Source organism: Panthera onca, chromosome B3 (assembly GCF_046562875.1).
Source record: "Panthera onca isolate mPanOnc1 chromosome B3, mPanOnc1 haplotype 2, whole genome shotgun sequence".
Lineage (NCBI taxonomy): Eukaryota > Metazoa > Chordata > Mammalia > Carnivora > Felidae > Panthera > Panthera onca.
The window spans coordinates 61,281,112-61,308,185 of record NC_138344.1 but is presented as its reverse complement, the minus strand read 5'-3'; the positions used below and the strand labels follow the sequence as shown (position 1 = coordinate 61,308,185).

The following is a 27,074-nucleotide window of genomic DNA, read 5'->3' as shown; positions in this document are numbered from 1 at the left end:
ACAAAGAATCCAAAGCAGTGTCCAGGCTCTGAGCTGTCAGCACAGAGCCCAATGTGGAGCTTGAACCCATGAACTGTGAGCTCATGACCAGAGCCAGAGTTGGACGCTTAACCAACTGAGCCACCCAGGCGCACTTGTAGTCCATTTTAAAATTAGACATTTTCTTAAGTTTTAGGAGTTTTTTGTATATTTTGGAAAAGCAGTCCTTTATCAAATGTGAGTTTTGCAAATATATTCTCCCATTCTGTGGCTTTTTTTTTTTCATCCTCTCGATAATTGTCTTTCGCAGAGTAGTTTTTTTATTTTTTAGGAGTTTTCTTATTTTATGAAATTCAGCCTATCAATTATGTCTTTCACAGATCTTGCCTTTGGTGTTGTATTTAAAATGTCATTATCATACCAAAGGTCCTGTAGGCTTCCTCCAATGATATCTTTGAGAAATCTTAAAGTTTTGTGTTTTATATTTCAGTTCATGATCCATTTTAACTTATTTTTTTGTGAATGGTGGAAGGTCTGTGTAGATTCAGTTTTTTGCATGTGGATGTCCTGCCATTTCTGTACCATTTGTTGAGAAGATGATCTTTGCTCTTTTGTGTTGTTTTTTGCTCCTTTAACAAAGATTGGGTGACCACACTTATGGGGGTCTATTCTGTTTTATTTATTAAAAAGTTTATTTTCATTTATTTATTGAAGTTTATTTTGAAAGTGAGAGCGTGAGTGAGTGGTGGAGGGGCAGAGAGAAAGAGAGAGGGAGAGAGAGAGAGAGTGAGTGAATCCCAAGCAGGCCCTGTGCTGTCAGTGCTGAGTCCCACATGGGGCCCAGTCCCAGTACCCTGGGATCATGACCTGAACTGAAACCAAGAGTTGGACACTTAACTGACTGAGCCACCCAGGCACCCCAAATTCTTTTTAAGTTCAAATCCACATGTTCATTGCTGGTATATAGGAGAGTACTCTTTTGTATATTAACCTTGTATTCTGCAACCTTGCTATAATAGCTTAGTAATTACAGAAGTTTTTTGTTAACCTTTTGGATTTCCTACCTAGATGATCATGTTATTTGTGAACAAAGGCAGTTTTCTTTATTAAAAAAAATTTTTTTTTAATGTTTATTTTTGAGAAAGAGTGAGAGAGACAGTGTGTGAGCCAGGGAGGGGCAGAGAAAGAGGGAGACAGAATCTGAAGCCGGATCCAGGCTCTGAGTTGTCAGCACAGAGCCCGATGTGGGGTTCGAACCCACGAACTGTGAGATCATGACCTGAGTCGAACTCGGACACTAAACCGATTGAGCCACCCAGGCACACCAAGGCAGTTTTCTTTCCTTCTCCCCAGCCAGTCTATATTTCATTTTCATTTCTTGTTTTATTGTACTAGGTAGGATTTCCAGTATGATGTTGAAGTGTGAGAGGAGATATCCTTGAACTTGGGAAAGGTTTTAGTTTCTCATATTTCATATGATGTTAGCTTTAATTGTTTAATGGATATTCTTAACAAAGTTGAGAAAATTTCCTTCTAATTTTAGTTTACTCAGTTTTTAATCATAAATGGGTGGTGGATTTGATCAGATGCTTGTTTTCAATCTTACTGATACGGTCATCTGAATTTTCTTTTTAAGTCTGTTGCGATGGATTACATTAATTGATTTTCAAATGTTGAATCAGCCTTGTGTGCCTGGGATACATCCCATTTGCTTATGATGTATAATTCTTCTTATATGTTGTTGGATTCATTTTGCTATTTTGTTAAAGATTTTTGCGTCTGTTCATGAGAGATGACGATCTGTCATTTTCTTAGAATGTCTTTGTCTGGTTTTGGTATTAGGGTAATGTTGGCCTCAGAGAACGAGTTAGAATTATTCCCTCTATATATCATCTGGAAGAGCCTTTAGAGAATTGATTTAATTGCTTCCGTAATTGGGAAAATTCACAAGTGAATCCATCTGGGCCTGGTGCTTTCTGTTTTGGAAGGTTATTGATTCAGTTTCTTTAATAGAGGCCTATTCCGATTGCCTATTTCTTGTGTGAGTTTTGGCAGATTGTTTTTTTTCAAGGAATTGGTCCGTTTTCATCTAGTTTGTCCAATTTGTGGTCAGAGTATCCTTTATTATTTTCTTGATGTCCATGGTATCTGTAGTGATATACTCTCTTATCACATTGTATATTTCTGATTGTAGTAATTTGTTTTCTCTTTTTATTTTTTCTTATTAGTCTGGCTAAGGGCTTACTGATTTTATTGTTCTTTTTAAAGTAGCAGTTTTTGGGTGTTTCTATTCTCCCAGGTCAGTTAGGCTCTAATAAAAACTTAGTAGGTTAGGCTCTGGTTAACTAGTTTCTCTAGAGGTCAGGCCTTATTGTTAGGAACAGAGTGCTTCCCCCTGCACTGCTGGGTTTTCTTTTTTTCATGAGAGGATATTTACTGTGAGCACCTGGTCTAGCTCCTGGAGGTAAAACTCATAAAAGTGTGAGGGCCCTTCTGTGACTGAGTTCCACTGGGGTTTTTAACTTTCATATTTGTTCACACTGAGCCTCTAGCAATTTGTTGGTTATAATTCAGGTTTTTCTACTCCAGCGCTGGTTCCCAAAATGGTTTTTACTTGTCAGTCTGTTCTACTAAAACCCTGACCCCCTGTATTCACCTATCTCAGTAGTTTGCCACTGTGTCTTCACCTCTCTTATGGGTCCAAAAAGAGTTGATTTATTCAGTCTGTTTAGCATTTTACTTGTTTTAGGACATAGTGGCAACTTCCAAGCTTCCTAACATGTGGAACTAAAACCCAGAAACTTGACTTATTTGGAATGTTGGAGCACAAGTTTGGCAGAAATAAATCCCAGCTCAGTATTTTTCCTTTACCTTCCCTTTCTCACTGAATACAAATCCTATTAACAATTACTATTCTTTGAGTTTGGAATCCCCATGTTCATGAGTTTCCCTTGACTTGTTTATGGACAAGTCAGTGCTTTGTGTTTTCTAAGAATTGTTGTTGGAGTGAATGCTACTCAATTTAGAGTTTTGTTTTTTCTTTTTTAAAAAAAGCTTTTTAAAGTGTTCATTCTTGAGAGAGAAAGAGAGCATGAGTGGGGGAGAGGCAGAGAGAGAGAGGGAGACAGAATCTGAAGCAGGCTCCAGGCTCTGAGCTGTCAGCACAGAGCCTGACATGGGGCTTGAACTCAAGAATCATGAGATCATGACCTGAGCCAAAGTAGGATGCTTAACTGACTGCGCCACCCAGGTGCCCCAAGTCTTGTTTTTTTCTATCAAGGGAAAGTTCTTTTCAGTTTTTGCTTATCACTGTGGTATTTTTATAGTTGTAACTAGTGAATGCTGTCTATAATAACTGATTTTCCAACCATAGTCTAATCATAATCACCCAACACAATTAAAAATGAATTTGAACAGTTTGCCCTCAGTTCACCTTTTTTTATTTAAGTAAAAAATTTTTAAAGTTCATTTTTATTTAGTTTGAGAGAGGAGAGAGAGAATCTTAAGTAGGTTCCACTCTCAGCACAGAAACCAGTGTGGGGCTTGATCTCATGAACTGTGAGATCATGACTTCAGCTGAAATCCAGAGTCAAGAGTTGGATGCTTAACCAGCTGAGCCTCCCAGGTGCCCCTGATTATTGTAATTTTTGTGGTATGCTTTGAAATAGAGAAGTATGTTTCCCAACTTGGTTCTTTTTTTTCAAGCTTGTTTTGGCTATTTGAGATCCCTGGAAATGCTGTATGAAATTCAGCTTCTACAAAAAAGACCATTGTGTTTTTGATAACTGTTAACACTATAACTGTATGTTGCTTTGGGTAGTGTTGTTACCTTAAAAGTGTTATGTTTTCCAGTCCATGGACATGGGATACCTTTCCATTCAGGTCACTTTTAATTTTTTTAATGTTTATTTTTGAGAGGCAGAGGAAGGGCAGAGAGAGAGGGAGACACAGAATCCAAAGAAGGCTCCAGGCTCTAAGCTGTCAGTACAGGCCCGAAGTGGGTCTCGAACCCATGAACCATGAGATAAAGACCTGAGCAGAAAAAGTCTTAGGCTTAACTAACTGACTGAGCCACCCAGGTACCCCTCTGTTTAGGTCTTTAATTTCTTTCAGCAATACTGTATACTTTTTAATGTAAAAAAGTCTTTGCTTCCTTGGTTAAATCTATTCCTACATATTTTACTCTTGCTTTTTTTTTTTTTTTTTTTTTAATGTTTATTTAGTTTTCAGAGAAGAGCACAGGGGATGGGCATAGAGGGCAACAGAGGATCTGAAGTGGGCTCTGTGCTGACGGCAGAGAGCTCGATGCTGGGCTTGAACTCATGGAACCATGAGATCCTGACCTGGGTCAAAGTCAGAAGCTTAGCCAACTCAGCCACACAGGCGCCCCTGTATTTTATCCTTTTTGATTGTATTGCAAACAGAATGGTTTTCTTAATTTCCTTTTTGAAAAGGAAATTGCTGTGTTTTATATTGTGTATTGCTCAGTATAAAAACATTCATTCTTACATGTTGATTTTTGTATCCTTTGCTTTGCTGAATTTATTGATTTTCTTGCTATGTGTGTGTTTTTTAGAGTTTTCTATATATAAGATCATGTTATGTATGAATTGACATAGCTTTATTTCTTTTCCAAATTGAATGTATATTATTTCTCTTTCTTGCCTAATTGCTGTAGCTAGAAGTTCTAGTACTATATTTAGAAGTGGTGAAAGCTGGAGCATTGGGGTTTTAATTTGCATTTTGCTAAGTTGGTATAGTTGATTATCTTTTTATATACTTACCAGCCATTGGGATTCCTCTGGTGATCATAGATGTGAGAGTTTTTTCTTGGACACCATTTTTCCCCTTTGATTAGTTTGTTTACCCTTTGGCAAAACCCGTGTTGTTTTAATTAGTATAGCTTTGTAATGGTAGTTGCCTGACTTTTAGATTCCACCTAGGGTCCTACTCTACTCCACCTTTTAAAAAAATTAGTCACTGTTCTTACCTGCTTTGATGTGTTTATTATTTTGTCTCTATTGCAGACATTATTCTTATAAATGTTGGAATGCCTTTCCCTCCAGTTTTGCCCTTATTTGTCAGACTTTCAATTTTTTAAAAGTAATTGGATACTGTTACTTCTCAGTTTAACTCTTCAGAGTCTACTGATTGCCTTAAAAGAAAATATTAAGTAAAAATAGTATTATTTTGTTTCAACCCCAACTATTACAATCTGCAGTTTAGTTCTGACATTAACAACTGAGCTGGTGTTAGTTTCCACAAGTTTGAAGACATGGTCCCCTAGAAGACTGCCCCTACTTCAGATAGCTGCCTTAAGTGGTGTCTCCAAGTTACTTGGACTTAACATTTGGCTGCAAATTCAGAGGTTCTCATGAACACCCTCAGGCTTACTAATTCCCTAGAATAACTCCATAGAACTCAGGAAAGGACTGTATTTATGACAGCAGTTTATTATAAAGGATGCAGATTAGAATCATTCATATGAAGAGATAGAGAGTGAGGTCAGGAGGGTCTCAAATGTAGAGCCTCCATGCTCTCTCCCCAGGAGACCTGTAGGGTGTGTCACCCTCCTGGCATATGGAAGTGTTCACCAACTAGGAAACGCCTTTGAGTTTTGGTGTCCGCTTTTGTTAAGGTTTCAAGTAGGTGTGGACTAAGTCACTGGCCAGGTGATTGAACTTAATCTCTCCAGCGCCCTTCCCCTCCCTGCAGGTCAGGTTGCTTTGTAGCCCCAATCCTCTAATCACAGGGTGGGTCCTTCTAGTGACCAGTCCCCATCATGAAGCTTTATAGGACCTCACTGTTGCGTTACCTTATTAGCGTAGTCTTAAGTGTGATCCAGTGGGCTCATGAATAATACAGACACTTTTATTTATTTATTTTTTTAAGAGAAAGAATAGAGTGCCCACACCCATGCATGGGGAGGGGCAGAGGGAGAGAGGGAGAGAGAAAGAATCTTAAAAAGGCTCCATGCCCAGAGCATCTGATGTGGGATGTGGGGCTCCATCCCTGGACTGTGTGATCATGACACGAGTGGAAATCAAGTTGAGTGCTCGACTGACTGAGCCACATAGGCTCCCCTAGCAAAGACACTTCTATCACTTAGGAATTTCCAAGGGTTTTATAGAAACTCTATGTTAGGAACACTGGATGAAGACCAGATAAGTTCATTATATGATAAGTATATACACATAATTTAAAAAGCTTAAATAAAACCACATGGTGAAAAAGACACTCTCTTGCTTCATTCCTCTTCACCCCCTACAGTTCTTCTTAAAGGAAATTTGATTTTTCACTTACAGTCATTTCTAGTGATATCTGTCTCTGTCTAAATCATATGCAGTGCCAACTAATTATCATATTTACATGTTATCCAAGTCTTTCAGTTTTTCTTCCCGTCAGTACAGTCGTCACAAAAATATCCATTTTTAATGCTGTGATATAAATTTTCTATACTGTTTAGCCAAATAGTGTATCATAAACACATTTTCTTGTATAATTTTGTTTTTTAGTAATTGTTGCCATATTTTTTCTTTCCCTTAGTTTTCTATATGCCTAGTGGTAATTCTTTTCAAATTCTTTTTAAAATTTATTTTTTATTTTTCTAATGTTTTTATTTATTTTTGAGGTAGAGAGAGACAGAGCATGAGCAGGGGAGGGGCAGAGAGAGAGGGAGACACAGAATCCGAAGCAGGCTCCAGGCTCCGAGCTGTCAGCACAGAACCCGACGTGGCCTCGAACTCACCGTGAGATCATGACCTGAGCTGAAGTCGGACGCTCAACCAACTGAGCCACCCAGGCGCCCCAATTCTTTTCAAATTCTTAAGTTAAACTTGAAATTTCTCAGTTTACTTAGACACGCACACTTCATCTAATTAACGTAAAATTTTTTTTGTCTCCTGAATACTATCTTGAGTTGCTCTTGTCTGCCTTTGTCAATCTGAACTAGTTGTTCTCTGAGACTGTAAAGGTTTGGGATTTCACTTTGCTGTCATCCTGCTGACTCTGCATTTAACATTGTTTTATATAGGTCCTCCTATTTCCTGTATCTTAAGTTGTCTCTATTGCTGTGTGTTCTCCTTTTTTTGGTCAAGTACATCTTTTTGTTCCCTCAGAAAGAATGTATGGTACGTAGAATTTTGGAATATTAAAATCACTTCTGATGGAAATAGTAGTGTCCTTTCAACTTGCTTTGCCCTTTTCAACCCTTAGTTTTCTTCTTGCGTGGTGAAAAGTAACTTTGTTATATCCTCCTGCTTTATATATTTGGTTGGGTATAGAGTTCTTTGCTTGAAAACGTGTCCTTGTGTTCCAGTTACCTGTTGAGAAGGTTGTTGTTTTTTTTTTAATTTTATTTTTTATTTTTTAAAATTTACATCCAAATTAGTTAGCATATAGTGCAACAATGATTTCAGGAGTAGATTCCTTAATGCCCCTTACCCGTTTAGCCCATCCCTCCCTCCCACAACCCCTCCAGCAACTCCTCCAGTAACCCTCAGTTTGTTCTCCATATTTATGAGTCTCTTCTGTTGTGTCCCCCTCCCTGTTTTTATATTATTTTTGTTTCCCTTCTCTTATGTTCATTTGTTTCGTCTTTTAAAGTCCTCATATGAATGAAGTCATATGATTTTTGTCTTTCTCTGACTGACTGATTTCACTTAGCATAATACGCTCCAGTTCCATCCACGTAGTTGAAAATGGCAAGATTACATTCTTTTTGATTGCCGAGTAATACTCCATTGTATATATATATACCACATCTTTATCCATTCATCCATCGATGGACATTTGGGCTCTTTCCATACTTTGGCTATTGTTGATAGTGCTGCTGTCAACATGGGGGTGCATTTGTCCCTTCGAAACAGCACACCTGTATCCTGGGGATAAATGCCTAGTAGTGCAATTGCTGGGTCATAGGGTAGTTCTCTTTTTAGTTTTTTGAGGAACCTCCATACTGTTTTCCAGAGCGGCTGCACCAGCTTGCATTCCCAGAGGTTTTTTTTAGTAAGCTCTGTGCCCAGTGTAGGCACTAACAACCCCAAGATCAAAAGTCTCATGCTCTAGGGACTGAGCCTGCCAGTCCCCCCCAACCCCCACCTTGAGAAGTTTGATGTCCTTTTGATTCCTGGTCCTTTGATGCTCTTAACATCTTTTGTTGATTTCTCATATTATGAAATTTCACATTGATAAGCTTTGGTGTGGTTCTCATTGTTGTGTGCTGTGTTTTTTCAATCAAATTCATGTTCTTTAGTTGTAGGAAAATATTTAGTATTATTATTTTGGTAAATTTTCCACTTAAGGTTTTCTGTTGGATGTTCAATCTCCTGGATTGTTTTATATGGTCTTTTTTTTTTTTCCCCTGTCATTATCTTTTTGCTCTACTTTACATGAGGTTTTCTTGATTTAATATCTAACTTACTGAAGGCTTTTTTTTTTTTTTTTTTTTTTTACATTTTATTTATTTTTGAGAGAGAGAGAGAGAGAGAGACAGAGAACAAGTAGGGGAGAGGCAGAGAGAGAGGGAGATACAGAATCCGAAGCAGGCTCCACGCTCTCAACTGTCAGCAAGAGCCTGATGCGGGGCTCCAGCTCACAACTGTGAGATCGTGACCTGATCCGAAGCCCGATGCTTAACTGACTGAGCCACTCAGGGGCCCCGCTTACTGAAGTTTTTATTACAGTCATGATTACAACCATGTTATGGTTTCTTCAGTCGGTTGAGCGTCCCGACTTCAGCTCAGGTCATGATCTCAACGGTTTGTGAGTTTGAGCCCCATGTCAAGCTCTGTGCTGACAGCTTGGAGCTGGAGCCTGCTTCAGATTCTGTGCCTCCCTCTCTGTCTGCCCCAACCCACTCACGTTCTGTCTCTGTGTCTCTCAAAAATAAATAAACATTAAAAAAAAATCAGATTTCTATTATTTTTAAAAATTTTATTATTTAAAAACAATTTTTCTTAAAGTTTATTTTTGAGAAAGAGAGAGAGAGCATGAGTGTGGGGGTCGGGGGGAGAGGCACAGAATCCAAAGCAGGCTCCAGACTCTGAGCTGTTAGCACAGAGCTGGACTTGGGGCTCGAACTCATGAACCTTGATATCATGACCTGTGCCAAAGTTGAATGCTTAACTGATTGAGCCACCCAGGAGCCCCTGATTTTTCTTTTTTTAAGCTTATTTATTTATTTTGAGAGAGAGAAAAATCTCAAGCAGCCTCCCCAGTGTCAGCACCGTGCCTGATGCAGGCTCCAGCTCAAGAACTGTAAGATCATGACCTGAACCGAAATCGAGTCAGTTGCTTAATGAGCCACAAGCACCCTAGATTTCAATTTCTTAATTTCTCTTTTTCTTTCTTTCTTTCTTTCTTTCTTTCTTTCTTTCTTTCTTTCTTTCTTTCTCTTTCGGGAGAGACAGAAACAGCATGAGTGGGGGAGAGGCAGAGGAGGGAGGGGGTAGAGAGAGAATCCCAAGCATGCTCTTCACTGCCAGCACAGAGCCTGATGTGGGGCTTGAACCCATGAGATCATGACGTAAGCCAAAACCAAGAGCTGGACGTTTAACCAACTGAGCCACCCAGGCACCCTAACCCAGATTTCAGTTTCTAGGAGCTCTTTGTTTTCTTCTGCATTTTACATTTCCTTTTTCCAGTGGATTTCTTTTTTCTGTTAATCTAATAACCAGTTTCGTGGAAGGCATTATGTTATAGTTTCTTCTAAGGTGCGTCAGTAGTTACTTGTACATATGTTTATAATAGCATCTATTAAGTAACATGTTGTCTTCTTGTATGTCTCATGTACTGGTGTGTAAATTCCTTGAATATAGTGACTGTGCTTTATTTGTTTTGGCAATAATCCCTGTGCCCAAGAAAATATAATGGCATGTTTTAGGTGCTCAGTAAATGTTGACTGAGTTTTATCTGTAGCACTTATAGCTTTTTAAATGTGTTTCAGAGTGATGGCACATATTCTATTTATTTGTTGCATTGATTATTATCAAAAAAGTAATCCTTTTTTTAAAATTGTACAAATTGTTGGTTTTGCTTATATTCTTGCTTAAATAATCTTTCACCTAATTTATTTGGATAGAGGCTTCTTAGAAGTATGAAATTTCAGGGTTCTTTGCAAAATCCTCCTGCCAAGACAAATTTTCATGCATTATGCATAAAGTTTTTATTGGAAGATAAGGAGAGATCCTTTCTGAGAACCTTTCTAACTGAACAAGTTTAGTTTCCCAGGAAAATGTGAAAGTAATTACTGCAGTAACAGCCAACATCTAGCTTCATGAAGTTCTCTGCTACTGAAAACAAAATTCAGGTGGTGTGACTAAGGGAAAAGAAAATACAGATTTTTTTCTACATCGTGGAAGTTATTATCTTGAAATTGAAGATAATTAGAGAACTTTCATTAAATGTTAATCCTCAATTAATTGATAGAGAATGACATTTTTATGAGTTTATTTAAAAATTCACATAACAGGGAAAGGAAAAAGAGGGCTTGTTTTGCTTATTAGCCTTTTAAAAAAAGGTGAAGGAAACTGGATTGCAAAATTATAAATTTGTTAAAAAGCCTTGAGTTGTCCCTTAAAACAGGTGGATTTTATTTCTTGTGCTTTTGATTTTAGCCATTCTGATAGGTGTGAGGTGATAAGCTTATGGCTTTGATATGCATTTCCCTGATTTGTGATGTTGAACATTTTTGTTGTGTTGGCCATCTGTAGGTTTTCTTTGGAAAAATGTCAGTTCCTGTTCTCTGCCCACTTTTAATTGGATTATTACTATTTTTTAGTGTTGACTTGTAAAAGTTCTGTATATATTTTGAGTATTAACCCCTAATTGGGTATATTGTTTGCAAATATCCTCTCCCATTCTGTAGGTTCTTTTTATTTTGTTGATGATTTCCTTTGTTGTGCAAAAGTCTTTATCTTGGTGTAGTCCCAGTAGTTTAATTTTGCTTTTGTTTCCCTTACCAACGGAGATGTATCTAGAAAAATGTTTCTGAGATGATGTCAAACAGATAACTGCTTGTGTTTGTTTTCCTCTAGCAATTTTATGGTTTCAGGTTTCACATTTAGGTCTTTGTTTTGAGTTTATTTTTGTGTATGGTGTAAGAAAGTGTTTTAAGAAATTAGTGTTGGTGAGGATACGCAAAGGATCCCTTGTGCACTGTTGATGGGAATGTATGCTGGTGCAGCCACTCTGGAACACAGTATGGAGTTTGTAAAAAAAAAAAAAAATTTTTAATAGGATTATCACATGATCCCTTAATCCTCTTATTGGAGGATTACCCCCCAAAATTGGATTACCCCTCCAAAAATGAAAATACTAATTTCAACAGATATGTGCTACCCCTATGTTTATTGCAGCATTACTTAACAATAGCTAAGATATGGAAAGAACTCAAGTGTCCATTCAAAGATGAATGGATAAAGATGTAAATACATACAATGGAATATTATTCAGCCATAAAAAAGGATGAAATTGTGCCATTTGCAATAACAAGGATGGATCTAGAGTATATAAAGCTAAGTGAAATAAATCAGGGAAAGAAAATATATGATTTCACTCAAAATTTAAGAAAGAGAATTTCAGAAAAGAATGTAGAAGGAAAAAAACCCTAAAAACCAGATTCTTAAATATAGAGAACAAACTGGTAGTTGCCAAGGAGAGGTTAGTGGGGGGTGGGTAAAATAGGTGAAGGAAATTTGAAAAAAGGTGTGGATTTTATGTTACATAATTTATAAATAAAGCTGTTAAACAGGTAAAGAAAAAGCCATTTTTCACCACTTAAGTGAAATTTTTGCAGGGGAGAAGTTCAGGCAACTTCAGACTTCAGACAGATGTTCAGACAGAGCTTGGCTTGGGATTCTCTCTCTCTCTGCCCCTCCCCCACCTGCACTGTTTCTGTGTCTTTCAAAAATAAATCTATAAGCTTAAAAAATAATTGTAAACTGTTGTATTCTCCCAGGTTTATGCAAGATTATTCATTATGTGTTAGATTTCATCAGGGAATCCATGGAGTGTTCTTTTTTGGCAGGTTTCAAATCACAAATTCAGTTTCTCTTTTCTGTTTCATTGGCCCCCCCCCCCCCATTTTTATTTCCTTCTTTTTACTTGCTTTTGGTTTAATTTGCCTGTGTTACATTAGAATGGGGGTTAGCTGACTGAGACCTCGAGAACCATACCTAGCCTGCCATTTGTTTTGTATGACCTGCAAACTAAGATTTTTATATTTTTAAATAGGGAAAAAGTAAAAGAAGAGTAATGTTTTGTCACCTGTGAAAACAAAATAGAATTCAAATTTTGGTGTCCCTGATTTGGAATCCAGTTGTGCTTACTTGTTTAGATATTGTCTGTGTTTCTTTTATGTTACAGTAGCAGAGTTGAATAGTTGTAACAGATTGTATGGACCTCAAAGCCTAACATTTTTACTATCTAGCACTTCACAAAAAAGTTTATCAACCCCTGACTATTATAATTGATTTAGACCTTTTATTTAAAGGTATAAAATTTCCTCTGAGCATTGGTTTAGGTACCTTCTGCAAATTTTGATACATTGTATTGATACTTAGTATCGATTTATAGCTTGATTCTCTTGTTAGAGAACATGTAACTTAAAACCTTTGAAATACAAATTTATCATATCTTTGCTTTATTGTCTAGCATATGATTAGTTTTGGTTAATACTAAGTGCACTCTTGGGGCCCCTTGGGTGGCTAAGTTGGTTACGTGACTTTGGCTGAGGTCATGATTTTGTGGTTCATGAGTTCTAGTCCCACATCAGGCTCTGTGCTGACAGCTCAGAGCCAGGAGCCTGCTTCAGATTCTGTGTCTCCCTCTCTTACTGCCACTCCCCTGCTTGCTTGCTCTCTTTCTCTTTCTCTTTCAAAAATAAATAAACATTAAAAAAATACTAAGTGCACGCTTGAAAATTTATGTATTATGTAGTGTTTGGTAGTTTTCTCAGGTAAGTATGACAGTATTGTTCGTTTCTTCTTTCTCCTTAATTGTCTGTTTGTCTGTATGTCCTATCGGTTACCGAGAAAGGTGTGTTAAAATCTCCCACCAAAGTCATGTACTTGCCTGTTTTTCTTTTCAGTACTAAAATTTTTTTGCTTCAAGTATCTTGAAGCTATATGATAAGGTATATATATACTTTAGGATTCTTGTCTTTTGGATGAGTTGAATCCATAAAACTTTTACAAGGTTCCTCTTTATCTTTGATGATACTTATTTTTAAAGTCTACTTTGATGTTATTGAGCCACATTGGCTTTCTCATTTTGTTGACGTGACTTATCTTTTCCCTTCTTTCACTTTGAATCTGTCTGTCTGTCCGTATATTCAAATTGTGTGTGTGTGTGTTTAAACAGCTTATAGTTGGAACTTTTTGTTCACTGTTAAAATCTTTTGACTTTTATTTAGGATATTTTGTTCATTTACATTTATTTTTATCGCTAATATGGCTAGTTTTTAAGTATTACATCTTGACAATTCCATTTTTAGAAGTGGTTTTATTAGTCTGCTCAGGTTGACATAACAAAATAGCATCAACTGTGGCTTAAACAGTGAAAATTAGTTTCCAGCAGTTCTGGAGAATGGTTTGGAATCAAGAGAATGGTTTGGCAGAGTTCTATTTCTTTTGAAAGCTCTCATCCTGGCTTGTACACCGCTGCCTTCCAGCTTTGTCCTAATGTAGTGTGGGGAGTGATCTTTCCCTATCTTTATGACATTATTTAACTTTAATTACATCTTCAAGACTATGTACAATCACATTGGGAGTTAGAACTTTAACATATGAATTTCAGAGGGACACAGTTCAGTGCATTGCAGTGTTTGTAAAGATTATAGTGTGTGTCCTTATTTTAAAAGTGGAATTCAATTAATTATAACAGGACTTGAAGAGCTAATTATAAGCATAGTTCTTATAATTTGTGTCTTTGTATATATGTTATAAAGTCCTCAGACACTTACTTTATTTGCTTTAAACAGTCAGTAGTCATTTAAAGAACAAATGTTTTATATTTACTCACATCTATTTTTCATTCATTCTTGGATCCATTTTCACATTGGTTCATTTTCTGTCCATTCAAAGAACTTCTGTTAGTGTATATTTTTAACTTCCTAAAAATTGAGATTAACTCACTGCCATAAAATTCACTCTTATATTTATTTTTTTAATTAGAGAGAGAGAACTTGAGCTGGGGAGAGGGGCGGGGTGGGGGGGGAGAGAGTGAGAGAGAGCATGAACATTTCAAACGGCACCACTCTCAGCGTGGAACCTGACGTGGGGCTTGATCATGACTGTCAAAATCAAGAGTTGAACTTGGATGCTTAACCTTACGAGCCACCTGGGTGCCCCAAAATTCACCCTTTTAAAGTGTACAGTTTAGTGGTTTTAGTATACTCAGTAGAATTGTACAGCCATGACCAGATATTTTGGGACATTTTCATCACCCCAAAAAGAAAACTCCTTGCCCTCTGTTAGTCATCACACCCCATTTTTTTTTGCATCCCCTCCTCAACCCCACCCCATCCACACACAACTGTCCCCATTTTGTCTATATGGATTTGTCTGTTTTGGACTTTCATATAAGTAGAATTATATAATATGTGTCGTCTTTTATTTAGCATAACATTTTGAAGGTTCATCCATGTTGGTGTGTGTCTATACTTCATTTCTTTTATCTCTGAATGATAATTTTGTATGGGTATGGCACATTTTACTTAATTCACTGATCAGTTCATAGACATTAAGACTATTTCCACTTTTTACTTTATTTTTATTTTTTAGTTAATTTAAAAAATTTTTATTTTTATTAAAAAATTTTAAGTTTATTTCAAGAGATATGGTGGGGGAGGGGCAGTGAGAGAGGGAGAGAAAATCCCAAGGAGAGGCTCTTTGCTCTCCTTGTAGAGCTAAACATGGGACTTGAACTCCTGAACAGTGAGATCATTACTATGAGATCAAGAGTCACATGCTTAACTGAGCCACCCAGGTGCCCCCTACTTTTTAGCTACTATGAATAACATAAGCCCATTCTTTACCCACTGAATTGTTTTGGCACCTTCGGCAGTTGAAAATCACTTAATATAAATGTGCAGTTCATTACTAGACTCTGAATTAGGTTCATTTGAGCTCTGTGTTTAGTCTTATGCCAGTATCGTCACACTGTTAGTTTATTATAGCTTTGATAGTTTTGAAATTGGGAAATACAAGTTTTAGAGAACTTCATTCATATTTGTCAAGATTTTTGGGGTTATTTTGATATCCTTGCATTTTCATATGAAATGTAAGATCAGCTTTTGAATTTTTATACAAGTTCCAGGTGGGATTTTGATAGGAATTGTGTTGAATCTGTGGATCGCCTTTTAGGGAGTACTGCTGTTGTACCAATATTAGGTCTTATAGTGCATAAACACAGGGTATTTTTTTTTTTTTTATTAAAGTTGTCTTTAATTTTTTCCGAAAGTGTTTTTTAGTTTTCTTTGTACAGGTTTTATACTTTTTGGTTCAGTTTATTTCTAAGTAATTTAATCTTGCTGCTTCTATTGTAAATATAAATGGAATTTTTTTCTCTTGCATTTGTGATACTTGTTTCTCATTTGTAGAAATAATGTCTGTCTGTGTATTAGTTTTGGATCTTGTAGTTTTACTAAACTCATTTATTAGTTCCAGTAGTGTTTTAGCGGTTTTATTTGTATTTTCTACATACAAGATAATGTCATCTGTGAATAGAGAATTTCACTTTTTTCTTTTTAGTCTGGATATTTTTTATTTCTGTTTCTTCCCTGATCACCCTGGTAGAGGCCTTTAGCACAATTGAGTCTTAAGTTGCAAGAGCTAACTAACATCCTTATCTTGTTTCTGACCTTAGGAGGCAGTAGTTCTTGTACAGTCTGACTTGTTTCAGCTGTTAGAAAATGTCTTTATCTTTGAAGTCTTCTTTTGTTGGATACAAAACATTAGGTTGATTCTTTCATTACTTTATGATGGGTATCAGTCTATTGTTTTCTGACTTAAATTGTTTTTGGTAAATAGTTTTTGGTAAATTGTTGTTTTTCCACCATAACGTGTCATTTTTCCTCTGATGTTTGTAAGATTTTTCTCTTGATCTTTAATTTTTGGCAGCCTCCTCTTTACGTGCCTAGGTATGGCTTTCTGAAAGCCATTGTATTTATTCTTGGTGTTGGCTGAGCTTCTTGGATCTGTGGGTTAAAACTTTCACTTTTGGAATTTTTTTTTTAATTTAAAAAAAATTTTTTTTAACGTTTATTTATTTTTGAGACAGAGAGAGACAGAGCATGAACAGGGGAGGAGCAGAGAGAGAGACACAGAATCTGAAACAGGCTCCAGCTGTCAGCACAGAGCGCGACGCGGGGCTCGAACTCACGGACCGTGAGATCATGACCTGAGCCGAAGTCGGGCTTAACCGACCAAGCCACCCAGGCGCCCCAACTTTTGGAATATTTTTGTTCTTTTTTCTCTCCAAATGCTTTCCTTTCTTAATGCCTCTTGAAAAGTGCAATTACTAGTATGTTAGGTCATTTGATGTTGTCCCTCAGATTTTTGACCCCCCCCCCCCCTTTTTTGGTATCCTTCTTTTTTTTTTTTTTAAATATTTATTTATTTTTGAGACAGCACGAGTGGAGGAGGGGTAGTGAGAGTGAGGTAGACACAGAGTCTGGAGCAGGCTCCAGGCCCCGAGCTGTCAGCGCAGAGCCCGATGTGGGGGCTCAAACCCACAAACCACAAGATCATGACCTGAGTCAAAATCAAGAGTCAGATGCTTAGCCCACTGTACCATCCAGGCCCCCTTAGGTGATTTGCTTAATAAATTTCAGCTCATTCATGGATTCAGATGTGTTAAGGAAAGGATTGTGCTCCTCTGTGTTAGGAACTTGGAATCTAAGTGCTGGGAGACTGTAGGTTCTCAGTTTTCAGGCCAGCTTCTGCATCACCACTTGTTATTCTGCGGGGGTGGGGGGGGGTAGGGGGTGTGGTAATTGGTAGGAATAAGGACTAGTTTTCTGTTTGGGTTTCTCTAGATTCTAGTCTGCCCATTCTCAGGCATTGAAAGTTTGACTAGTTCCTCTGTGTCAGACTAAAGATCATTTGTCTGTGACTGCTTTTTTTCTTCCTTCACTTTTGCTTCAGGCAATGTAAATGGTACCCCGGGTTGAAAGCAGTAGTAATCTGCAGGTCTCCTAGAGAAGGCTGGTCCCTGTCTAGAATTCAGTTTATTTGCATTTGTGACTGTAGGTCTTCATTGCCTTTGAAGAAGAAGAAAAAGATTTTTTTTTTAAATTTATCTGGTGTTTTCTAATTGTTAAGACACAAGTGATTATCTTTGTAATCTTCTGCATTCTCACTTGGAAGTGGAAGTCTTCCACTGAAGGATTTTTGAGTAAGGTCAAACAAGATCTTAAGTTGTGCAAGAAATGAATAACTGTACATTGTTGTTATGGTTGCTTTTGTGTATTTGAGATAAATGAAAAATTTTACCAAGGTAAGTGATTCTAATTGGACTAGTGAGTAGTATTAACATGTCCTCAAGATACATTGGTACAATTTATATGCTTTCATTGGTTTATTGGGAGGGGGGGGAAAGTAAAAAGATGATTTTTTTTTTTTTTGTGATGAATTATAAACACTGAATTTACCTGGGTCGTATGTACTTGACTTCAGCTACCCTAACCTTTTATTTAGAAAGAGTTAATGGTTGATTCATTACATTGAAAGTGAGTTTTTCTGTTTCAAAGTTGAAAATAACCTGGCAACAACATTGTGAATATACTAAAAAATACTGCTGGCTTGTACATTGTTAAATGGTTAAAATGTTTGGTTTTTTTTTTTCTTTTTTCTTTAATTTTAAACATTTATTTATTTTTGACAGAGAGAGAGAGAGACAGAGGATGAGCCAGGGAGGGGCAGAGAGAGAGAGGGAGACACAGAATCCGAAGCAGGCTCAAGGCTCTGAGCCGTTAGCACAGAGCCCGACGCAGGGCTCGAACCAAGATCATGACCTGAGCCGAAGTCGGACGCTCAACTGACTGAGCCACCCAGGCGCCCCTGTTCTATGTTTTTTTAAAAATATTTTATTTTTTAGTAGTCTCTACACCCAACATGAGGCTTGAGCTTACAACCCCAAGATGAAGAGTCACATACTCTACCAGCTGAGCCAGCCATGCTCCCTGTTATGTTTTATGTTTTATGAATTTTATCCCAAAACAAATCAAGCAGTTTGAAAGTACTTCCCTGTTGTTTATTGCAATTCTTTTTTTTTTTTCCTTTTAAGAGAGATAGTGCCAGTGGAGGGGTAGGGGGGAACAGAGGGAGAGGGAGAGAGTGAGAGAATCTTAAGCAGGCTGCACACCCAGCATGGAGCCTGATGTGGGACTTGATCTAACATCCCTGAGATGATGACATGAGCTGAAATCAGGAGTTGGACGATCAACGGACTGAGCCACCCAGTTGCCCCATGTCGCAATTCCTTTTTTTTTTTTTTTTTTTTTAAAGTTTATTTATTTTGAGAGGGAGAGCGTGTGCATGGGCACAAGTAGGGTCAGGGCAGAGAGAGGAGAGAGAATCTCAGGCAGGCTCCTCACTGTCAGCACAGAGCCTGATACTAGGCTTGAACTCAGGAACCATGAGATTGTGACCTTTGCTGAAGTCAGATTCTTAAAGTGACTGAACCACCCCAGGTGCCCCCTATATTGCGATTCTTTTTTTATTTTTAATTTTATTTTTAGTTTTGAGAGAGAGAGAGAGAGAGAGAGAGAGAGAGACTGAGCATGAGTGGGGGAGGGGCAGAGACAGAGGGAGACGCAGAGTCCAAAGCAGGCTCTAGGTTCTGAGGTGTCAGTGCAGATCCCAATGTGAGGCTTGAACCCACAAAATGTGAGATCGTGACCTGAGCCTAAGTTGGATGCTTAACCAACTGAGCCATCCAGCTGCCCCACGGTTCTTTTTTTTTTTTTTTTCAATGTTTGTGTAATTTTGAGAGGGTACACGTGAACGGGGGAGGGGCAGAGAGAGGTGGGGAGACAGAGGATCCAGAGTGGGCTCTGTGCTGAGAGCACAGGGCCCATCCAGTTGGTGGCTCAAACTCATGATAATGGGGCTTGAAATCACGAACTGTGAAATAATGACCTGAGCCGAAACCAAGAGTTGGACGTTTAACGGACTAAGCCACCCAGGCACACCCCCCCCCCCCCCCCATATTGCAGTTCTTAATTGTAGTGGACACTGGTTTGCTCTTTATTGTCAGTGGTTAATTGATGTGTCGATTAGTTCTAGAATTTAATTTTGGGTCAGTGCCAGCTGACTTTCAAAATTGAGTGTATTTGAAAAATAAGTGTTATATCTGAGTTTTGATTTAGTGATACTGTACTCATTTTTATATATTTTTTATGAGAAATTGATGAAAATTGTAAAAGTGTGATAGTGGTAAACTGCTTTTGAGAATCTTGTTAAGTTACACTTTTTTTTTTTTTGAAGAATGGCTCATAAAATCTTATGTGTTGCTTGGTTTCCAGTAGTCTTTCTTTTTTACTCCTGAGTCTTACTGATAATTTTGCCCTTTTTAACCTCCCTCCCCTGTCTCTTCAGTCTTGTTGCCAACAATTTTGAAGACGGCTCCCATGTAACATCACCATTAGACCCGGATGGAAACTTCAATGTTGTTATTAAAGAGGAACCTGTAGATGATTATGAATATGAGCTTGCTGAGTGCCCAGAAGGGGTAACTGTAAAACAAGAAGAGACGGATGAAGAAACAGATGTATACTCAAACAGTGATGATGATCCTATACTAGAGAAACAGCTAAAGAGACACAATAAAATTGATAACCTAGAAGCTGACCATCCGTCTTCTAAATGGCTACCCAATAGCCCATCAGGTGTTGCTCAAGCTAAAATGTTCAAGTTAGACGCTGGAAAGATGCCGGTAGTCTATCTGGAGCCCTGTGCTGTCACTAAAAGCACAGTGAAGATTTCTGAGCTCCCTGATAACATACTTTCCACATCTCGAAAAGATAAATCTTCTATATTGGCAGAATTAGACTATTTGCCTACATACGTTGAAAATTCCAATGAGACTGACTTCTGCTTAGGCAAGGAATCAGAAAATGGTCTTAGAAAACATTCACCAGAACTTGGGGTGGTACAGAAGTATCCCTTACTTAAAGAGCCTCAATGGAAATATCCTGAGATATCGGACAGCACTACCACAGAAAGAATACCTGACAGTTCAAAGAATTCTGCTGGAGACTCATTTTTCGGAAAAGAGGACTTGGGCAGAAGGAGAACAACTGTGCTTAAGATTTCAACAGTCACCAAGGTTGTGAATGCTAATCAGAATACCCCTTCAAATGTCTCCGGAAAAAGAGGAAGGCCACGAAAATTGAAACTTTCTAAGGCAGGGAGACCACCTAAAAACGCAGGAAAGTCTTTACCTTCTACAAAGACCACTCCTATAGGTCCTGGGATTACCTTTCCAGATGTGAAGCCTGATCTGGAAGATGTGGATGGTGTTCTCTTTGTTTCCTTTGAATCAAAGGTAAGATCATTTTCAGCTTTCCTTCTAGGGTCAAATAGTGATTCTTGAATTACATACTAGTTGATAAATAACTCAGTCTAGTTCTTTCAAATGCAGCTATTAATGTGAGGGTATATGTGTGCGGAAAGGAGTATCTCGAAAATGTTCGGTTTTATTACAAGGCACCACTTAAGATATTTGTTTGAATGGACTTAAATAATTATGTATACTTAGATCTCAGTTTTTAATTTTTATACTGTGTTTAGCTGGAGTTTAAAAAATCATTGGATCCTTGTGGCATTTACATTATCATGGACTTTAAAAAAGCATAAATACATGAAAAGTTGACTAAATGTTTTGGGATACCCCATCCTCTGATACTCATCAATAACAGAGTACCCCTGGAGAACTAAATGTGGTCTTATAAATACTGTTGTCTCACACATGGATAGTTTCTTTATTTTACTCCCAACTCTTCAACTAGATTATTTTTCTTTTAGGTCTTTTTAGGAGCCTGGTATTTCAAAATTGGCTTACAGAGATGTTGAATTCTCTTGAGCTGGTCTTTTCCTCTTTCCTTGTTAATTGCTGAGTATGCAATATATATAAACTGTAGGAAATCAGTATGTAAATTGGCATAAATGTCATTTTATGTCAGCTGAGCATATTCAGAGTTTTTGACTTCTTTTTTTCCTTCTGATCATTTAAGTGCTGTTAGTATAGAACATTTAGAAAATACCAGAAATATCAAAAAACATTCCTGGTTTACTTTTAAACTTTTAGAAATGATATGAACTTTTTTCTTATTTTAAATACAGGAAGCTCTTGATATTCATGCAGTTGATGGCACAACTGAAGAACCCTGTAGTCTTCAGGCATCAACCACAAATGATCCAGGTATATATAATAGTATAAAAGGAGAGATACTTCCGATTTGGCTCTAGAAATGAAAGATAAAATGTTAGTTTTTCTTTAATATATAGTAGCTTATGTCATTGTTTGTTTTCTGAGTAGGTTGCAGAGCAAGAATTTCCCAGTTGGAAAAGGAATTGATAGAAGATTTGAAGGCCTTGCGGCACAAGCAGGTGATACATCCTGGTCTTCAAGAAGGTAATATTGTCTAAAAAAATATACAAGCCAATTTTCAATTTTGTTCTCTCCTTTCTCTCTCTTTCCCTTTTCTCCTTCCCCCTTTTCCCTGTTTTTACTCCTCTCCCCCCATCCTTAATTTCATTTCTTTTAGTGCCTCTCTCAGCTTGTGTATTTCTCTGATTCTTACTCTTAAGAACATGTCAATATGCTTTTTATCCTAACAAAAATCTTTCCAACTCTGAAGATACTGTCTGTGAAGCATATAATATCTTATGCATGTAAAAAATGTATCATAGTAAGAAAGTGTTTTCTTTTCTCTATCTTACAACTCCATATTTTCTTCCCTCATTCTCATTTGTAAATTTTAGTTGTTTTTGCTTATGTGTGTTTTCTTTTGAGGGCAGGGTTCTACTTATATACTTAGTAATATGTTTAAGTGTGTAAATAGAATACTTTCTCATTGTGTGGCTGTAAACATATTTTGTGTATTTTATGTACTGCTTGGGACTTGAAAAATTTTACTGTTTTATTGTAATAAATTGTCTTGGCTTTTATTATGTTGCTTAGTCCTGTATTAAAAAAAAATTTTTTTTAATGTTTATTCATTTTTGAGAGAGGGAGAGACAGAGTGCAAGCTGGGGAGGGGCAGAGAGAGAGAGGGAGACACAGAATCCAAAGCAGGCTCCAGGCTCCGAGCTGTCCACACACACAGAGCCCGACGCAGGGCTCGAACTCACGAACCATGAGATCATGACCTGAGCCGAAGTCAGATGCTCAACCAACTGAGCCACCCAGGCGCCCCTTAATCCTGTATTTTAAGAATGAAATCTACTACGGTAATCCCTCTCGCCCCTCTTATGTGCAGTCTCTCTTTCCATGGTTTCACATATTAGAAGCAGATGATCCTCCTTCTGATGTATCATCAGAAGGTCATTAGTAACCTAATGTTGTGGTACAGCACTTACCTTATTCACCTGACTTCATCACAATTTATCATCAAACATCATCACAAGAAGAATGTTGAGCACAGTGTATTTTGAAAAAGACCACATTCACATAACTTTTATTCGAGTTTATTGTTATAATTGTTCTATTTTATTGTTGTTTTCTCTTACTGTCCCTAATTTATAAATTAAACTTTATCATAGATATGTATGTATAGGAAAAAACATTGTGTATGTATGTGTGGGTAGGGTTTAGTACTATCCGTGGTTTCAGGCATCCACTGGGGGTCTTAGAATGCATCCCCTGTGGATTAGGAGGGACTACTGTGTATTTATTACCATCATAGTAACTCTGACTTTCCATTTACACTGTAAATGAAAGATTGTAAGCCATGCCTCAATTTTTTAGCTTGTTGTATATCTGATTTTAGGTGTGCTTCTTGGAGTAGTTTATTCAGTTTTTGACTATTAGTTTTCCTTTCAAAGGAGCGTCTAGTTGTTTTACATTATATAGCACATCATTTATATGAGAGTCTAAGCATTATATGGTAACAAAATGATTTATGAAATGATCATTCAATTTGTCAATTAGCTCATAATACTTGAAAAACTTCTGCTTTAATATGAGACTCCTTGTGACAGTGTGATCTTAAGGTGTGCAAATCTCAATCCAAGTGATAAAGACTAGGTACAATGGATTTTTAATCGACAGTTACAGTCAAATAGTCTTACTGGTAAATAGCATTTATTATAATTTATTGTCAGCTTTCATATTTTTTTTTAAAGTTTATTTACTGATTTTGAGAGAGGCAGAGAATGCAAGCAGGGGAGGGGCAAAGAGAGAGAGGGGGACAGAGGATCCGAAGTGGGGTATATGCTGACAGCAGAGTTGCAGGGCTCAAACCCATGAACTGTGAGATCATGACCTGAGCCAAAGTCTGCTTAACTAACTAAGCTACCCAGGCCATCCCTGTTGTCAGTTTTCATTTCTGCTGTTATATTTAATATTCTTAATCTCTGTCAGTTAATTTATCTTTTATCTTTTTTCTTCCTTCTACTTGGATTTTTTTTTTTATTGTTGTTATGTACTCTGATAATGTATAAATACCTGTCAACCTTACCTTTGTTTTAGTCTTAGTGCTAGAGGTAAGTATATTCAGTGCTACCTGCTGGTCTTTTTGCTTTGGTTTGTTTGCCTATTAATTCCTGGCTGGTTAAGATTTGAGTTTGTTTTTTCCTTCCCTTACATGCATTGTAGTCAAATCTAACGTTTTCTTCTCGGTGTTGGGGGTTCAGAGTCAAATGCTCCTGGAAACTAAGCAGGTTACCCAAATGAAAGAAGCCTCATTTTGTGGATGAGGTTGGACTGTGGCAGTCTAGAGCACAGGTGCCTCTTTTTTTTTTTTTTTTTTTTTTGTTAATAATTTTTTAATATTTATTTATTTGTGAGAGAGAGACAGAGTGTGAGCTGCGGGGGGGGGGGGGGGGGGGTGGTGGTGGTGCGGGGTCGGCCAGAGAGAGGGAGACACAGACTCTGAAGCAGGCTCCAGGCTCTCAGCTGTCAGCACAGCCCAACACGGGGCTCGAACTCACGAACCGTGAGATCATGACCTGAGCAGAAGTCAGATGCTTTAACCGACTGAGTCACCCAGGTGCCCCACAGGTGCCTCTTCTAAAGGGGCAGTCCCATCTGTAGATTTTTGTCACATGGGAAGGTTGGCCCATTGTTTTCAGAATTTGTCATTGTTCAGTAGACTGAAATCAGCATATTTGTATAATGATGCTCAATTTCTAAATGGTAGAAGCTGATATTAGATTTTTTTTTTTTTTACTAGTTAAAAACATTTTTAAGTTTATTTGAGAGAGCGCAAGTGCGAGAGAGAGTGGGGAAGGAGCAGACAGGGAGAGAGGACATCCCAGGTAGTCTCTGCACTGTCCCCACAGAGACTGATTTGGGTCTCCATCCCACAGACTGTGAAATCATGACTTGAGTTGAAATCAAGGGTGGGACATGTAACCGACTGAGCCACCCAGGCACCCCTCAAGTGTATTCTTAGTTTCATTTTTTTTTTAAACCATTAAATCTGTAATCTATATGGTACAATTCATAAGGTGTGAGATAGAGCTCTATTTCGGATTTTTTTTCTCTATTTTATTTTGGCAGATATCCCTGATTCCTCATCCTTTGCTTCTTAAGACTTAGAATTTCAGAATAACTTCCGTTGGCTAAGTATTTGTAGTAACTGAGTGATGATGCCAACTCCAGGTCCCTTTAAGGTCCCTTTCTAAAAATTGATGATTCAAATAATTTGTTAAGTTTCAATTAAATAATGTCATATTTCTTTGCTTTTCTAGTAACTGTGGAGTTTCATTATTTAAGAATTTATTTATTTTTTGAGAGAAAATGTGCGTATGAACAGAGGAGAGGGAGAAAGAATCTTAAGCAGGCTTCATGCTGAGCATGCAGCCTGATGCCGGCTTGATCTCAGGGCCCTGAGAGCACGACCTGAGCCAAAATCAAGAGTGGATGCTCAACTAACTGAGCCATCCAGGGGCCCTTCATTACTTGTTATAACAAAAGGACTTAAAAAATCTTTCTGAGCTGAAAACTTGAAAAACTTTTGAGCTTGCTTTGAAGTTGTGGAAAACATATTAAGCCTGAGAAGGTGTTACCGTTTTTGGTGTTAGTTTTGTTGCTGAAATAAGAGTCTTAATTTTGTTTTCCACAGAACTATATTTTTTGTCTCTACTATCTTCACTACATCCAAATTGATTTATTTTTTGTCAAACTGAAATTATCATCAGTTTTTGACCTTTAAAAGTACTTTTTGTAGAAGCATTTCTCATTCATTCTGCCAAGTCAGTTTTATGTCAATTTAATAGTTTTAAATTTTTAGGTAAGTTTTATATTTGTAGAAAAATTAGGAACATAGGAGTTTCCATATACTGTTCATTCAGTTTTCCTTATTGTTAACATTTAACATTAGTATAGTGCATTTGTTACAGTTAGTGAAATGGTATTGATATATTATTATTAACCGAGGTCCATACTTCATATGGATTTCCTTACATTTTTGGTCCAGGATTCCATCTAGGAAATCTCTTTTAGTCCTCATGTCACCTCAGAATCTTGGCTGGGACAGTATTCAGATTTTCTTTGTTTTTAATGTCCTTGACAATTTTGAGGAGTACTGGTCAAATATTTTGGAGCATGTCCTTCCATTGAGATTCATCTGAATTTTTTTCATGGTTAAACTGAGGTTATGTGTTCATAAGAGGAAGATCACAGAGGTGAAGTGCCATTCTCATCCCATCATATCAAGGGTACATTTTATCAACATGATTTATCATTGACCTTTCCATTGACCGACCTTTGGAAGGAAGTCACTGGGAAGCCCATATTTAATGAGTGGGGAATGATGTTCCACTTCCTTTTTTTTTTTTTTTTTTTTTAAAGTTTATTTATTTTGAGAGAGCTAGAGAAAGAAGGCAAGTGGGGGGAGGGGCAGAGCATTCCAAGCAGGCTCCATTCTTCAGTGCAGAGGCAGATGCTGGGTTCAAGCTCAGGAACCATGAGATCATAACCTGTGCTGAAATCAAGAATTGGATGCTTAATCTACTGAGCCACCCAGGTGCCCCATATTCTACTTTTTGAGGGTGGAGTATGTGGATAAATTATTTGGAATTCCTCTGCCCCAGAGATTTATCTTTTTTGTCCAATTTAAAAAAAGTTTTTATTTCCAGTTAACATCCTTTGTTATATTAGTTTCAAGTGTACAACTTTTATTTATTTATTTAAACTTTTTTAAAGTTTGTTTATTTTGAGAGAGAGAGAGCACAAGCTGGAGAGAGAGGGGAGAGAGGATCCCAAGCCGACTCTGTGCTATCAGTGTCAAGTCCGACATGGGGCTTGAACCCACGAACTGTTAGGTAATGACCTGAACCAAATTCAAAATCAGACATTTAACTGACTGAGCCACCCAGGTGCCCCCAAGTGGCCAATTTAGTGATTCTGCAATACCATACATCATCCAATGCATTGTACAAGTACACATGGTAATCGCTATCACCTATTTAATTCACCCCCTCCAACCCCCTCCTCTCTGGTGACCAGTTCTTTATACTTAAGAGTCTGCTTAAATTCTCTTTCTCTCTCTCTTTTTCCCTTTGCTCAATTGTTTTGTTTCTTAAATTCCACATACGAGTGAAAATATATGGTATTTGTTATTCTCTGACTGACTTACTTTGCTTAGCATTATACTCTAGCTCCATCCATGTTGTTGCAACCTGTTTATCATATCAATATTAATTTTTGCCAGTTATAATGTTAAATTCCTTTATGGCAGTCTTTCTAGAGCTCTGTGACTCTCGATTTTAGTTAAAAATACATTCTTAGTGTAGTGTTAATTAATGGTTAATTGGAGTTTTTCTTTTGTATATATCTGCCTTTTTTTAAGTTTAGTTTTGAGAGAGACAGAGAGAGGAAGTGTGGGGCAGGGGAGGACAGAGAGAGAGGGAGAGAGCAAATCG

General features: G+C 37.5%; 1 protein-coding gene across 19 annotated transcripts in view; it reads left to right on the top strand.

Moving 5' to 3' along the window:
• MGA (MAX dimerization protein MGA) overlaps positions 1-27,074 on the top strand; it is a 167,294-nt gene that overhangs the window by 76,494 nt on the left and 63,726 nt on the right. For all 19 annotated transcript variants that reach the window (XM_078448509.1, XM_078448508.1, XM_078448510.1 and 16 more), the window contains exons 3-5: positions 19,581-20,529; positions 21,327-21,405; positions 21,523-21,618. In XM_078448509.1, coding sequence (XP_078304635.1) covers positions 19,581-20,529; positions 21,327-21,405; positions 21,523-21,618 — 1,124 coding nt within the window. The remainder of the gene's footprint in view (positions 1-19,580; positions 20,530-21,326; positions 21,406-21,522; positions 21,619-27,074) is intronic.